Source organism: Tyto alba, unplaced genomic scaffold, assembly GCF_018691265.1.
Source record: "Tyto alba isolate M040663 unplaced genomic scaffold, T.alba_DEE_v4.0 Super-Scaffold_1, whole genome shotgun sequence".
Taxonomy (NCBI): domain Eukaryota; kingdom Metazoa; phylum Chordata; class Aves; order Strigiformes; family Tytonidae; genus Tyto; species Tyto alba.
The window spans coordinates 14,132,991-14,147,929 of record NW_024881261.1 but is presented as its reverse complement, the minus strand read 5'-3'; the positions used below and the strand labels follow the sequence as shown (position 1 = coordinate 14,147,929).

The 14,939-nt window shown below is 34.5% G+C and overlaps 1 protein-coding gene across 3 annotated transcripts in view; it reads left to right on the top strand.

Annotated features, from left to right (window-relative positions):
• Positions 1-14,939, top strand: part of SLK (STE20 like kinase) — a 49,582-nt gene that overhangs the window by 20,166 nt on the left and 14,477 nt on the right. For 2 of the 3 annotated variants that reach the window (XM_032988790.2, XM_032988788.2), the window contains exons 2-10: positions 1,621-1,785; positions 4,131-4,179; positions 4,937-5,086; positions 7,653-7,725; positions 7,932-8,126; positions 8,824-8,905; positions 9,910-10,038; positions 11,995-13,416; positions 14,751-14,881. In XM_032988790.2, the coding sequence (XP_032844681.2) occupies positions 1,621-1,785; positions 4,131-4,179; positions 4,937-5,086; positions 7,653-7,725; positions 7,932-8,126; positions 8,824-8,905; positions 9,910-10,038; positions 11,995-13,416; positions 14,751-14,881 (2,396 nt within the window). The remainder of the gene's footprint in view (positions 1-1,620; positions 1,786-4,130; positions 4,180-4,936; positions 5,087-7,652; positions 7,726-7,931; positions 8,127-8,823; positions 8,906-9,909; positions 10,039-11,994; positions 13,417-14,750; positions 14,882-14,939) is intronic. The other variant, XM_032988789.2, reaches the window with a different exon arrangement.

The following is a 14,939-nucleotide window of genomic DNA, read 5'->3' as shown; positions in this document are numbered from 1 at the left end:
ATTTAGACCTTCAAAATCATTCTTAAGAATTCTTAATTTGCTGTCTGATACCAGCTTCTGTCTGATACTAGTATAATGAGATTAGGTGACGGGAGTCAGGTTTGGGGATTCTTGCTGTGTCCTGTCCTGGGTTCATCTCAGCTAGGTTTGGGGCCGGGATGCCCACACACCAGCCAAGGAGGATGAACCACCTTGATGCTTCACATCAGGAGTTAGAATTGCCACTGCAGGTTCTTGTGTTTTGCTGCTTTGGAGAGAGCCTATGTTGCTACTTCTCATTTAATTTCACTGGAATGTCAAAACCTAGGTGGAGTAAATCTAGGCCTTGTCTTCATGGTCTTTACGTGTAACTGGTGTAGTAGACTTCAGTACTACATCTTCTTTTATTCAGAGGCAAAAGGTAACCATGGGAAATGCCTTGGCAAACTACTGATTTTATGATGGCTTGAGAAAATATAATTTCTTGTTTAAAGTGTACTGAATTCCAAGTTATAGTATTCCTTCAAACATAACTTGCAAGAGAATTACTACAAAGTGTGTATAACTTCATGTGTATGTGTATATGTATACACATATATATAGGCTGTGTGATTAGTATTTGCTTTATCCCCCACATATTAAACAAATAAGTAAATCTCACCTTGCTTAGTTTTGCTGGATTAGTTTCTCAGCAGTATTCTATGAATAAGTGTTTACAGCTTCTGAAATTTTGATATTTAAATAAGTCATCCTAATTGTTTGTAATTTCTTATGCTTAAAAAAGGCAAAGAATATTTAAATGCATAGCAGAAATGCTTTTTGTTTTTACATTGGGTACACGAGGTCTTGTTTTCCTTTTGCTGTTCAAGTCAAAATCTTACTTCTTACTTGCTGTTTTCCAGTTGACCTTACCACTACAGCAGTTCTAGCTCCCTGGTCTTACTTAAGGTGTGGAGTAATAGAGTAGAGGCTGGCAGCATTTTCAGCATGGCCAGCTCCGATGAGTAGCCTTCCCTGGAAGTCCTCCTACATGTCTGAAGCAAGGAGAATAAAACGCCCAGGCAAATTAATGATGGCTTGGCAGCTTTTTAGTATGGGATCTTGAATACAGCTCCTGGCTGAAGAAGAGCATAACCTATTGATTACTCGTAGAGGATCTGGTTTTCTGTGTGGCTTTGCAGACAGCTGTGCTGCCACAACATGGGGAGTGTCAGAAGGGCAAGAATGCACAGTCAGAAATTAGCGGGTGGAGGCTGCTTCGCACTCCTTGCCAAGCGTAAATAGATAGGTTCTTGAGGAGCAGCACAAAACTTCATTTTGGGAGTACAAAATAGTAACAACCCTAAGCTATTGACTGCATGATGGTTTAAAGAATGTGACAAGAATTAAATATTTTTATATTCCTGTCTTTATTTCCTGACCTTGAGAAAAGTTATTAAAATCTAGCAGAAAAAAAGGTTTATCTAGTCTTTAATATGCAGGTATTTTTTTTTTTTTTTTGTTAGAGAAGCAAACTAAAGGCGGGAAAATAGTACAGAACTGTCAGGAAGGGGTTTTTTAGGTTGGTGGTTTGGAGCTTTTTTTGCTGGTGACAGTGGTCTGGTGAAATTCACATACGCATGCTTGCTGTGACTTTTATAGGCTCAGAACAAAGAAACGAAAGTATTGGCTGCTGCAAAGGTGATTGATACTAAATCAGAAGAAGAACTTGAAGACTACATGGTTGAGATTGATATTTTAGCATCCTGTGATCATCCTAATATTGTTAAGCTCCTAGATGCTTTCTACTATGAAAACAATCTGTGGGTAGGTATTTTTTCTTCTGTAAATGCTTTTATTTATTTCAAAAGGTTATTGAATTTACTTTTTTTTCCCTTGACTTTATTAAAAGATCAGTTGTCAATCCCATTCCTTCTGTGTTGTCACTGTTGGAATAACTGTTCAGTTCCAAAACTAATTTGTAAATTGTGAGTATGACTTTTAGGAAATTGTCACTGTAAAACTGAGCTATGCTGAGTCATTTGGTCAGGAGTTTGAATCTAAAATTTGGAGATTAGCTGTTCTTTTGGTGTTTGGAGAGAGTTCTTAGTGCTTATTTGTAACAGCAAGACTCAAATTTTAATTACATTTGCACAATTTATAGTGAGATTCAGAATACGCAGCAGGAAAATAAATAATGTGCTGAAAAGGTCAGTCTATGAAGTACGTATTTTAGGTATGAGTGAATTCATATGTACTTCCTGGAAGGACAGTTTATCAGGACTTGAACCATAATTAATTTACTTAAAACCTATATATTTGTACATAGAAGTACAGTGGGCATACATATGACTGTACATCACTTTGCTGCTACATCCTATGCAATGAATAGCTTTAGCTATGAAAATAAATTTTTTTTCTTTTAGGTGGTACAGTATGATATTTATAAATGCTTTTGGAATTGTACAGAGAATACATGGGGGTTTTTTATAAAAGAGTTTATAATTTAAAAGATACCTAAAACAAATAAAAGAAGATTTACTTGGAGTCTTACAAATATGCTTTATCCTTTAAGCATGAAAACAATGGAAGTACAAATACCATCTTTCCTGATGTAGATTTATTTTTATAATCTTTGTGAAAACTTTGTGTGATCTCAATGCAGAGTAAAATGATATTGTATAAAACAGTGGAATAGTGAAAAAAGTTCTGAAAGTAAAGGTCAGCATGAAAGCAAGTGTTCACAGAGGCAGAATATGAAACTTGAGTGGATAGGCTTCAATGGCAGAATAAAGATAGAAGTAAATAGTTTGAAAATAAAATTGTAGATATATAGTTACAGTGAAATGCAGAGGCATGAAAGTGTCAAAGAGAAGGCTATAATGATGTGATAAGTAAACAGAATTTAGTGGAGGAAAAGAGAAGAATGATAGTTGGATATAAAATACGCTTTTGCTTTCCAGTTTTAGAAACACAGTTTCTCTATTGAAGAGGCCTTTGACAGATTGTCAGATCAAACAGCAAATTTAAGAGAAAGAAACTCTTTATTTACAATTACCCACACTTAACTTACTTGGCAGTAGGTATGTAGAAGCGTATAAATGGAATAATGGTTTAAAGGATTTACAAAGAGTTGCATTATATAATACCTTTGTTAGCATCATTATTCTGAGGATTAATTATGATAGTAATTTGAAGTAATATGTAACAAAAGTGGTATAAATGTTATGGTACAAGGTATAATTTGATGTTTCCTGTTTTATGGACAATTATACTCCGATTTTTAAAAGTACTCTAAAGGAAAAAATTAAGATATTATTTCCCAGAATACTGGCTGTTAGTATTCTGACAAGAAATACTTGTTAGTTGTCAGACTGAAAATTATAATGTAATATATAAAGTTCAAATTAAAGAAGAAAAAAGCACATAAGGAAGAGTGGGGTATCAATCTGGAATGACCGTTCCTCTGTTGCTCTCCTCATTCCCTTAGTCTGCCCTCCTTCTCCTTTATGTATGTTCTTTCTGTCCTACATGTCAGCATAGCTTGTGCCCCAAAATAGTTGCAGTTTATTTTTGTTTCAAATGGAAACTGAAAGCTGGAGATGAAGTTGTTCTAATATTATTAGAATCTGGGATAAAAGCCCTGATGTATCATAGGCATCAATGAAAATGGAGGAAAATTAATGTAAACATCTGAATTTAGTAATTTTCTGTAACTTCTAATAGTATTTTTCCATATTTTCATCTCCTCTGGAACAGTAGAGGAGATAACATCCGCCACTGGAAAATCATTTAGCTCTTATAATTGGACTTTTCAGTCAGAGCGAATATAGTATAGAAGTACAGCTTAATAATAGAGAATTGAGTTTTCAGGGATTATGTAAATCACATTACAAGTCAGATTCAAGATGACTGTTTTATTATGCTGTTTCATATTTGGTTTAATACTTTTGTCTGAGGATCTCCAAGCATTTTTCAACTAATCTGCTTGAGCAGCACAGCCCTACTTTTAGCTGGGTAACAGTACCAATATTTTGCAGAGGTTAGTGAAATAATTTGTCAAGACCAAATAGTGTGAAACCCTGGTCTCCCAATAATGCTCCCTTAATGAATGGTTCACTTCAACAAAACTATTTTATTTGTAATTTGTGTATTCTTTTGTTTATATACAGATCCTGATCGAATTTTGTGCAGGTGGAGCAGTAGATGCAGTAATGTTGGGTAAATAAGTTGTTTCAAATAATAAACTTAACATGTTAAAATTATAATATATATTGCAAAACTTGTTTCACATGTATACTGTTTTGAAATGCAAATATTTATGTAATTGGTATTTTGTATGTGTTGAATGTTGGGGTTTTTAAATTAGCATTTACACCTATATCTATGGACATTATAACTTCTTAGTTCAGATTAATTTTCTCTCATTTTTAAAGTTTATATTTACTTTCCAAAACGCATTTTTTTTCTTGAGCCTTTAAGTGAATGTGATGAGTTGTTCTCATATGCTCATGGAGCTCTCTAACATAATCTATATGAGTCCTTTTCAGGATCTCATTCTTCCCTTCCCCTGCCATCTTCTTCAAATTACATTTTGATATTTTTTTTTTTTATATTGCATCAACCTTAAAGTTAGATTTTTCTGTGCTTATTCCTCAAATGAGGTGAATGCCAGTACCATTAAGTAAAGGATCTAGTCATTAACATCTCTCAGTATCACACAAAAGAACCGATCTCTAAGCACTATAGCTTTTTTGCAGTTCAGATAGGTAGGTATGCATAGTTCATAGTAGGGTTTTGGGTACAAGGGATTAAATTTTTACCGAAAGAAGCAAATATTTTAAGATACAAGTTTTTCAAACATATGGTGTTCAGAATCTGTCAGATTAATTAATTTTCACATATACTTCTATACTGATTGCTGTGAACACATAACATAAAATGTAAAAGTGTTTATTTCTGCCTCTTTCTCTTGTAGAGCTTGAAAGGCCATTAACAGAGCCACAGATCAAAGTGGTGTGCAGGCAGACACTGGAAGCATTGAACTACTTGCATGAAAATAAGATCATTCACAGGGATCTAAAAGCTGGCAATATTCTTTTCACATTAGATGGAGACATTAAACTAGGTAAGATTGTTGCATATAAAAGTTTTTCCTGGAACTTTGCATGATCTTATAACTGTATTCTCCTTAGGTTGCAGTTTGGCAGAGTTCGGTGTTTATCTAATGTTTGCCACTATGAAAAAAGAAAAACAAAAACCAACCTTGAGTAAATGTCCTAACTGTCCTTGGCACATCTTTCAGACTTCAGAATCATCAGGGGTAGGAGTCATATCAATCAGTATCTGTACCAAGTTCCCTAAAGTCAGACACAGGTCCTAGTGTTTCTTAGTATAATGTTCTCAAGTATACTTAACACCATTACTCTAGTAACATTGGAACTTCCCTTTGAAGTTAAAGTTGTTAGTTTAGGAAATTAACATCCTTCACTATCACAAAAAACCAGTACCTAGTACTGTTGTCTCTTCCATTATTGAGAGAGAGAAGTAATAATCTTAATTACTCAGTTCAGTCTTTCCATTCCTTTTTTAATTGTTCATTGCAGTGAAATTAAGATAGAACTGTCTGGAAGAAGATTAATACAAGCTTACTATTGCTGATTACTTTTTTTTTTTTATCTGAATTTAAGCAGTCATCCCCATTTTCCCTCTCATGCAGTAGGGAATCCATAAAGAATCCTCCATGAAGAACTGACAAAGTACTACTGGTGGTGAACAGCATCCTTCATTCAGCCAGGAAAAGATAGGAATTGCCTGGATCCATTTTGTTCAGGGCTTCATCGGGGCAAATGTGTATAAGCTTGTCAGCCTTTACAGCGGCTCTACCAGTGTCATAGTTCCATGACATAGCAGTTTGTGTTCAGGTTTCAAAAACTTCTCTCTACACAATGTGTGGGATTAGTTTTATTTCTTTGGATGCAAGTTACACAGAGGGTAAAGGTAAGGAGATTCGGAAGGTCACCACAGTGAACTGGGGCTCTAAATTCCCAGCCTTACTACAGATGTTCCTTTAAAATTTAAACAAGATGTGTCCAAATACACCAATATATCTACTGTCTAACTCATACTGATTGCAGTGTCTTGGCCAAGATATGGTGCATCATCTCTGTTAAGAATTTGAGAATATTTAAGAAGCTGTTATGCTACATTGATCAGTTAAGTATCTGTGCATTTTGCATGGATTCTCTTGTACATACAATACTTGCACGTGCCTTTCTCTTCATCCGCAAAGTATGGGTAACTACTGCTCCGTCTTTTCTTGGAGGTCTGATGATGTAGTGATGGACTCAGTCTCAGAGGTTTTATTTATAAATGTAATAAAACCACTATCTTAGCTTCTTAGTACTATTGTAAAAGAAATCACAGATCATAGCAAGAGTCTCATGGTCAGAGAGAGACACATTTGTTTCTGTTAATTTTATTTGCCTCACATGACCTGGCTCCTCCTCATACAGACTGGAACTATTTTAAGATTTTGGCAAGCTTAGCTGGCATATAGCACTGTGCAGGCTGTCAAGATATTTACTTTACTGTTCAGACCACAGGGAGATTTCTTCCACATACACAGTTAGTGACGTATTCAGGTTTGCTAATTAAGATTTCTAAAAAAATATTTACTTTAGTTTTCAAAAGTGTACAGCATCCCTTGAAAGAGCAATTTACGTCTTTTAAACTATTTGTATTGTTATTCTGGTACACACAGAAATGGGTAATTCCTTATTTTACAAATATGTAAATGGCAAATAAATTTCATTTATTGCATTTTATTTGTACAAGGATTTTAGTTTTATTATTTCAGTATCTGCAGTCCCTCAAATTTCAGATTTTGCATTTTAACAAATAGCTTAGTCCTTATTTTTTTTTTCCTCAGAGCAAAATTAAGCTTCTCAAGTGTTGAGCCCACCAAGTCATTTTGTACAGATTAAAGATGGCAACATATTGCTATTTTGGCCCTTTACTCTAATCTCTAGATCTTAATTGAGAAAGTTACATCTATAATAACGATATATTTAAATATTTAAATATCGTCCTTTTTTTTTCTAAATGAGAAATGTAGTGCTTTATGGACAAGCAATATTAATTGCAAAGATAAAGTTGATTTTTGGTTGGATGTTACATCAAAGGTACATATGCAAGCTTTCATATATTTCATGAGGTGAAAGGTCGTGTGGGAAAAACCCCATAAGATAAAAGGAAAACATAGCTTTATGAGAATTTGAATCCTGAAATTAAAAACTGAATGAGTTGTTGAATTAATGAGAAAGCTAATGCCATGCCTGAGGAAGGCATGAAGGCATTTCTTCACAGGCTGAAGAAATAATTTTCTAATTAAAATAATTTAACCCACTTATTCCTACAGTAAATACATACATCGCTCTTGTCCCGTGCAGCTCAACAGTAGCATTACTTTTTTAAGCAATGGACAATAATGTTTATTCAGTATCTTTTATTAGAAATACTATAGAACCTTGGCACTCAGTTATTAAAACACAACTACTTTTATCTCACTTTGAAGTTTCAATATTGCAGAATGTTTGCTCTGGAACATACAACATTTTAAAAGACAGTTGTAAGATGTACAAATACAATGTTTTCCACCACCCAGTTAATAGTGTTTTACTGTTTGCTTTAAGCGGATTTTGGAGTATCAGCTAAAAACACAAGAACAATACAAAGAAGAGATTCTTTTATTGGTACACCATATTGGTAAGTGCACTGTTTTACTGACTTCTTAGTATGAACTAATATCACCTTTGTTGTTAATAGTACAAGCTTGATAGAATACCGTGTAAATATATTAAGTGCGAGTAAAATATACTTCTTAAAATGCTTTAGTGAATTTATCTATTTAGAACCTTTTCAGAACAGATAAGAGCATTTTCTCATCTGGTACTTCATTATTCTCTTTGCAGGATGGCTCCGGAAGTAGTAATGTGTGAGACCTCTAAAGACAGGCCTTATGATTACAAGGCTGATATTTGGTCTCTTGGCATTACTTTAATAGAAATGGCTCAAATAGAGCCACCTCATCATGAATTAAATCCAATGCGAGTGCTTCTGAAAATAGCAAAATCTGATCCACCTACATTAACACAGCCTTCAAAATGGTTTGTATTTTATTTACAGCTTTCTCACCCCAATTTGTAGACTTAGAGTATGAGGCGTGCCAAGCTGTATATTTGCTATACTGAATGTTCATGGGCATAGACCTTTTGAATGTTATGGGTCTAGCTTTATGCATAAAGACACGTACCTATTCTATATATGTTTGTGTGTACAAGTACACACATATATATATATATATATCTCCTTATACAATTGGGACTATGGTATTTTTGTCGTAGTTCTGTATAGAAGCTTTTATACTGAAATATTTTGCAGATTTTGCATTAAAATGTATGCAAAATAGCTCTTTACAAATGTAATAAAAGATCTGAAGACTATCTGAAAAAGAAGATCGGCTGAAAGGAGACTAAAGTATTTTTATACTAAGAAAACATTTTAAAAAAGCAGTGACTATTTGGTCATTTTAATATCTTTGTGCGATTCATTTAGTGATATAGCAGATGTGATGTATTCTAAATCCTGAGCCAAAAGTAAACTTAATAATGGACAAACATTTTAAAGATCATATTTGTGCCACATTGGTCTTTGCATTCCTGTACTATCTTTGTGTTTTCGTAAATTAGTAGAAACACCTGGAGTTGCAGTGTAGATGCATGTGAAAGCAAAAGAATATGTCATTATACACTAGTCTGATGTCAAGACAAAAGAAGAACCACTACCTGTTTGCTTTTTGTGTAGGTCATCAGATTTTAAAGATTTTCTGAGGAAATGTTTGGAAAAGAATGTAGATGCAAGGTGGAATGCAACTCAACTTCTACAGGTAGGAAGAGCTAATTGTTCAGAACAGTTGTTTAAAGACAAGAATATATTGTATTTTTAAAAAGAGCAACAGTATTATAGTAACTATTTAAATAATGTCAAATTAAGTGTTAGTATACAATCTGTTTTTAAAGTTGTGGCATTGATCCTTATGTGGTAAAATCTGATTAAATGGTTTGTTTACATATTTTGATGTAATATAACATTGCATAAGTGTTTATACTTTGCATAAATATTACTTGGCGTAAGTATTTGTACTTTGATACTTGTAATGGAGGTAGGAGATATTTACGTAAGTAGTCAGCTGCTGACAGGTGTTTTAAAAGCTTTAGCTCTCAGCCTTCCTCTATAATGCTGTCACTGAAGAACAGGTAAAAAAAGAGAGATGTGTCTAGGTATGTTTGATTCTGTTTAATGTCAGCACATATTTACTTTATCCAGAATATATCCAGCATATGTTGAATAGATTCAAGCAGCAGGGCCAAGCAGAGAAAGAATATTCAGACAGTAGCAGAAGAACAGGTAGCTGTTTCCTCTTAAAGAAGAATGTAGAGTTCTGTGCTCTTGTTAGGAAAAATTGCTTTGTCTTCAGAACAGATTTTTTTCTAGAAAGAATATTTCTAGATAAAGCTTATCAGGAAATAATTTAACCGTGGAACTGAAAACAAATGAAACTCGTTTCCAGGAAAAATAACCTTTCAAAAAATCTTTCATTGTGTTCTTTGGATTGTTAAACAGGTCAGTATAAATTAATTATTTGTATTTTTAGCAAGTTTGTTAGACTACTTACACAGTATATTTGAATACAAATGTTTTGATTTTTTTAAAACTTCTGCAGAAAAAAATACATTATGACAGTTATGATTAATGTTAACTGTGAACATTCAAGTTTGAGATAACCACAGTAACATTTCTCTGAAGTTATATTTCTTGCAAGTTACGATTTTCCCACTGTGTACAACGAGGTCATGATTTAATATTGTGCTTATTTTTTATTTTCACAAGCATCCATTTGTTACTGCTACTTCCAATAAACCAATAAGAGAATTGATTGCAGAAGCTAAGGCTGAAGTTACAGAAGAAGTTGAAGATGGTAAAGATGAGGATGAAGAAGAAGAAACAGAAAATTCTCTGGTCAGTTTAAAATGTACTTTTTGAAATATGCAACTTGTTTCAATACCAGTTTCCTATGGAGAACTCACTTTCTGCTGTACTATCCAACTCTTGCATGAAGTCTTCTAAGAATAACAACATAGACATACTCTAACCTTATTACAAAATAAATAGTCAGCGTTTTCAAAATAAGTATGTTCTTAAACTCCTTAAGAATATTATCCAATAAATAATATTATCTTTGTTTATTTTTACGTGTATATGTAGTATAGAATCAGTATCTGATTTTTATATAGATAGATTTAAATCAAAATGACTAGATGAACAAGTAAACATATATTTGTATTCCATAAGATGCTTAAAACATTAAGGAAGGTATGTCACCATTATGCTATAAACTAAGTTTGTCATTTTACAGCATGGCTGGCAAGGAAAAAAACAAAAGCAAACCCCCCCATATTTTACCAAGACAGGATTGCATTCCTGAATGTGTTTCTAAAGGTGCTTAAGAACCTTATAATGCAAATTAAGTTCCTCAGAGGGCAAACCTGTGAAGTTTAATGAAACGGTAGTAGGTTGCAAGTAGTGTGCTCTCTGATTTAACTGGCTCAGGCGCTATAAACATGGACAGTGACCAGTGCCACCAGTAGGTGCCATTGCCAGCAATGGTAAGGAAGCCAAATGCACGTGCACAAGAAGCACATCTCCATTTCCTCCTCACCCCCCACCACGCTAGTCATGTCCTCTGGCCTTCATAGCACTTTCCCTCCACCCTAGCAGATCTCCAAGTGCACATTCCCACCAGCTTCCTCCAGGACTTATTCTCTGTCCCTTAAGGCATCACCCACCACCTCCCTCCGCTGATCAGTTGCTAAGCCATCAGTCCCCAGGAAGGTTGGAGTGAAGTCCACCCTGTGACTCAATTAAGTGTCTCGGCACAAGCAGCAGTTTAGGAAACTGTGAGGTAGATGCATTTACATTATTTATTTGTGGTCATTTTGAAAACTGCTTGGGGATCAACACTAAGCTTCTAGGAAATTATGCGAAGAAATCTTTTAAATGCACCTTTGAATTAAAAGGAAGTGTTTTCTGTATGCATAGGAAACCCTTAAGGTAGGAAATGTGTGATCAAAGCCATGGTTGTTACAATAGCTAACCTAGTATGTTCCCAATGGCAAATCAGGAAGCCTGATTTGCAAATTACGGGGTTCTGACAGTAAATATAGACAGAAGGATATTGCAGTCACTTTGAAAGGGCAATTATGGTTAAAATGATACTTTATTGGTATGTTCTTTTATATTTCTGTATGTAATCTGATAACATTCATTCGTATTCCGGCAGCAGCAATTTCTACAGTTATGTAACTGTTTTTGTTCTAGTTCCATATTGTTGCTTAATCAGATCTGCTGGAGGTTTTCACTATTTTAATGGAATTTCACAGTGATTAAAAAACAGACCAAAAAATTTTCAGGCATTTTTAACAAAGAACAGAAGGAAATATATTCTTTTCAGTGAAACAGAAGAAGGTTTTAATATTGCATTTTATCAGTGCTGCACTAACTAAAGCTACACAGCTTCTTCCTAGCCCAACTGGCACAAAGACATGTCTTTCAAATCCCACTAACTCTAGCTGGGACTACTGGGGAACTGAACTAATAAACAAAAAAGCCACATGATTGGAAAAAGACTCCTGAAGATCCTGTGAAGCGTGAGGCAGAGGCCTGACTGTCATCCCTTCCTTCAGTCAGTATATTTTATTAAATTACAAAAGATGAAAGAGGATTCTTATGAAGTTGTTCTTTTCAGAGCCTGTCTATAGTTTATGCACTTTTTCTGTGGTAAAACCAAGTGAAGTACTCTTGAGATTATCAAATTCATATAACTCTGCCTGTATTCTATTCAGGTATTCATCAATAGAACTGTGTTTTAATTAAGATGAAAAATGATTAAATACTTTTCTTCCTTTAATTTTTTAGCAGTTGCCTGCAGAGAAGCGTGCATCCTCTGACCTTAGTATTGCCAGCTCTGAAGAGGATAAACTTTCACAGAATGCTTCAGTTCTGGAATCTCTTTCTGAGAAAACAGAAATTAATGCAATTGAAGACAAAGCCAGCACTATGTTTCCAGATGATAAAACAGCTGGAGATGTATCTGAGGACATTAAACTTAGGAATACAGCTGATGATGTATGTGATACTACTGTTGGTGATATGAAAGTGCAGAATGGTTCTGTGCCAACTGGTGAAGAGGAGCAAGGCGAAATAGTGCCAGCTGAAAAGAATACAGAAAGCCTGGAAAAAACACAAAAAGATACAGAACCCCAGGAAGTAGAGAAAGAACTTGATATGGTAGCAAAATCAGAAATAAAGGATGAACCCAACATAAAAACAGGGAAAGAAAATGACATGGAAAGTGAACAGACAGAAGATAATAAACTGAAAATAGTACTTAGAACTGAAAATAGTGTAGAAACTGAAGAAGCCATTTCTAGGGAAACTGGTGAGAAAGAAGAGGAGAGCAGAACGGATCTCTTGGAAAGTAAGGAAGAAAAGGTCCCTGAGGAAAATACTATGGAGCAAAAGGAAGATAAAGACAAAGCTCAGAAAGAGGCAATAATAGTCATCACTACAGAAACTCAACCTAATGCTGCAGATAAAGTGTCTGGTGAAGAAGAGGAATTAATAAAGCATGGAATTGACAACATTAAGGAGATAGGTGGTATTGCTGGCACACAGATCAGTGATGGGGATAAAACACCCGAGACTGAGGATAAGCCAGTGGAAAGTCAGGCTAAGCAGGTCCATGAGATAATCAGCTCTGAAGAAACTCTGTCAGAAAGCCAAGATAAAGAGATCAAAGTAGAAGAGAAACTGTCAGAAAGTGAAAATGAGGATATTACTAATGTAAGCAGCATGGAGGAAACGGAGGTCAAGGAGTCTGGAAAAGATGAAGTAGACCAGAAGGCAATACAGAGCAAGCCCGAGGTTATTTCTAATGAAGTGGTAGATAAACTGACTGACATGGACCAAGATTCAGAAAAGCACAGACCTGAGAATATCCAGGAAAACAATATTCAGACAGACAAAGAACATTTGGAAGTTACTTCTGATGTAGTAATGGAGAATAAGCTTCAAGATACCGTCAGTGAACAAGCTGATGACTCGGAAGTCACTCCAGTCCCCAGTATTAGTATTAGCACTGAAGCAAATGAGGAGAAAGTCAAAATAGATAATCAAGACAATACTGAAACTTTACAGCAGTTAGAATTGGAGAATTTGAAGGAAACTGATGCAGATTCAGGCACTGGTTCTACAGCTGATAACAGCAGCATTGATTTGAACTTGTCAATTTCTAGTTTCCTTAGTAAAAACAAAGAGACAGGATCAATATCTTTACAGGTATGTATAAGCGATCATATATTTTTATATAAAATCCTATGTGAGTTTGACACTAAAATTATCTCCAAGTTTCACCTGTGCAACAAATAAAATTATTTAGTGAGAAACTAGTATGAGAGTGTGGAATATAAAACTTTGTAGAAACCAAAGTATTCCAAATTGCATGCTCTAACAGCATTTGTGCAGTTATGCAGCAAAGCTAGAAGCTACAGACCTGCTAATTATTTCTTATTTTATTGCATAATTGTATTTAAAAAATGTAGATTAGCATGTAACAGTAAGTCTAACAGTACTAAAGGTGAAGATTTGTGAATGTTCAGAGCTGATATACAAGAAGACTAATTCAATGCCTCACTGTGCACAGAAACCCTGTTTAACAGAACAAATCTCTGGTAACATCTAATCTTACAGTGAATTCCTGTCACTTCCATCTTCTGTCTCTGTTTAGATTTAGAAGATCTAAGGCAGACAGTCTCAGCTTTGTTTATTCCAAACACTCTACTCTTATGGTTCTACTATACTGACGAAATTATACCCATGTGAATGAGCTTATTCAGAGGAAGCACATTCCAGATTATTAACTTTATTTATATGTTTATACTGAAATGATTATCACCATATTAGGATAGTAACAGTGTAACCACGGGTTTGAAGAATAAAAAGCAACCACCAAAAACAACAACAGCAACAAAAAACACAAACAAAAGTCATGGCTTGGCATAGGTGTGCTAAGCATTACTTGAAGGTGTTTGCAGATGTAGCCCTAACACAGTGGAGATGCAGTTTCAGCTGGGGTCTCTCTTCTCTTGTAATGGAACAACAGCAGCTCAGAGAAGTGAGATTTCTCCAGTTCTGTCAGCAAGATCACAACATGATTTTTAACTAATATATTTGAATAAAAAAAATAAACTTGCTAGTTTAATTTATTGTCAAAGCAGAAGTAGGTAGGTGAGTAAATTGCTATTGTGTTTCAGTGCTGTTTTTCAGAATATCTTTTTTGATGACTGGGAAAATTATGGTCAAAACCCGTGATTGTAACTGTCTTCAGCTCTTGAAAATAAAACTACATCAGGTTTTATCTAGATTTTTTTTTTCTTCTGTTAATTTAGATGATCAATAATTACAGTTTTCCTTTGCTGATGAGAGAAAGTTTCAGTACGTTAGAATTTTTCAAGTTCTCACTTGATTAGTGAGGTACCTGGTAAGCAAGAAGAACTCCTGATTACTGTGTGGTAGGCCTTCACGGAAAAATAGGAAGTCATTTAATCTCAAGAGAAAAGGAAAAAAGATCTAACTTAAATAAGTACAGAATAATTTACCTATCCTTTACTCAGGAAACTAGAAGACAGAAGAAAACTTTAAAGAAAACTCGGAAATTTGTTGTTGATGGAGTAGAAGTGAGTGTAACCACATCAAAAATAGTAACTGAAAATGACTCGAAAAGTGAAGAAATGAGATTTCTACGGTAAGTGTTTTTAAAAGTAAAATTTACAAGAGGTTAGCAGCTAATTCTTTTTAAATAA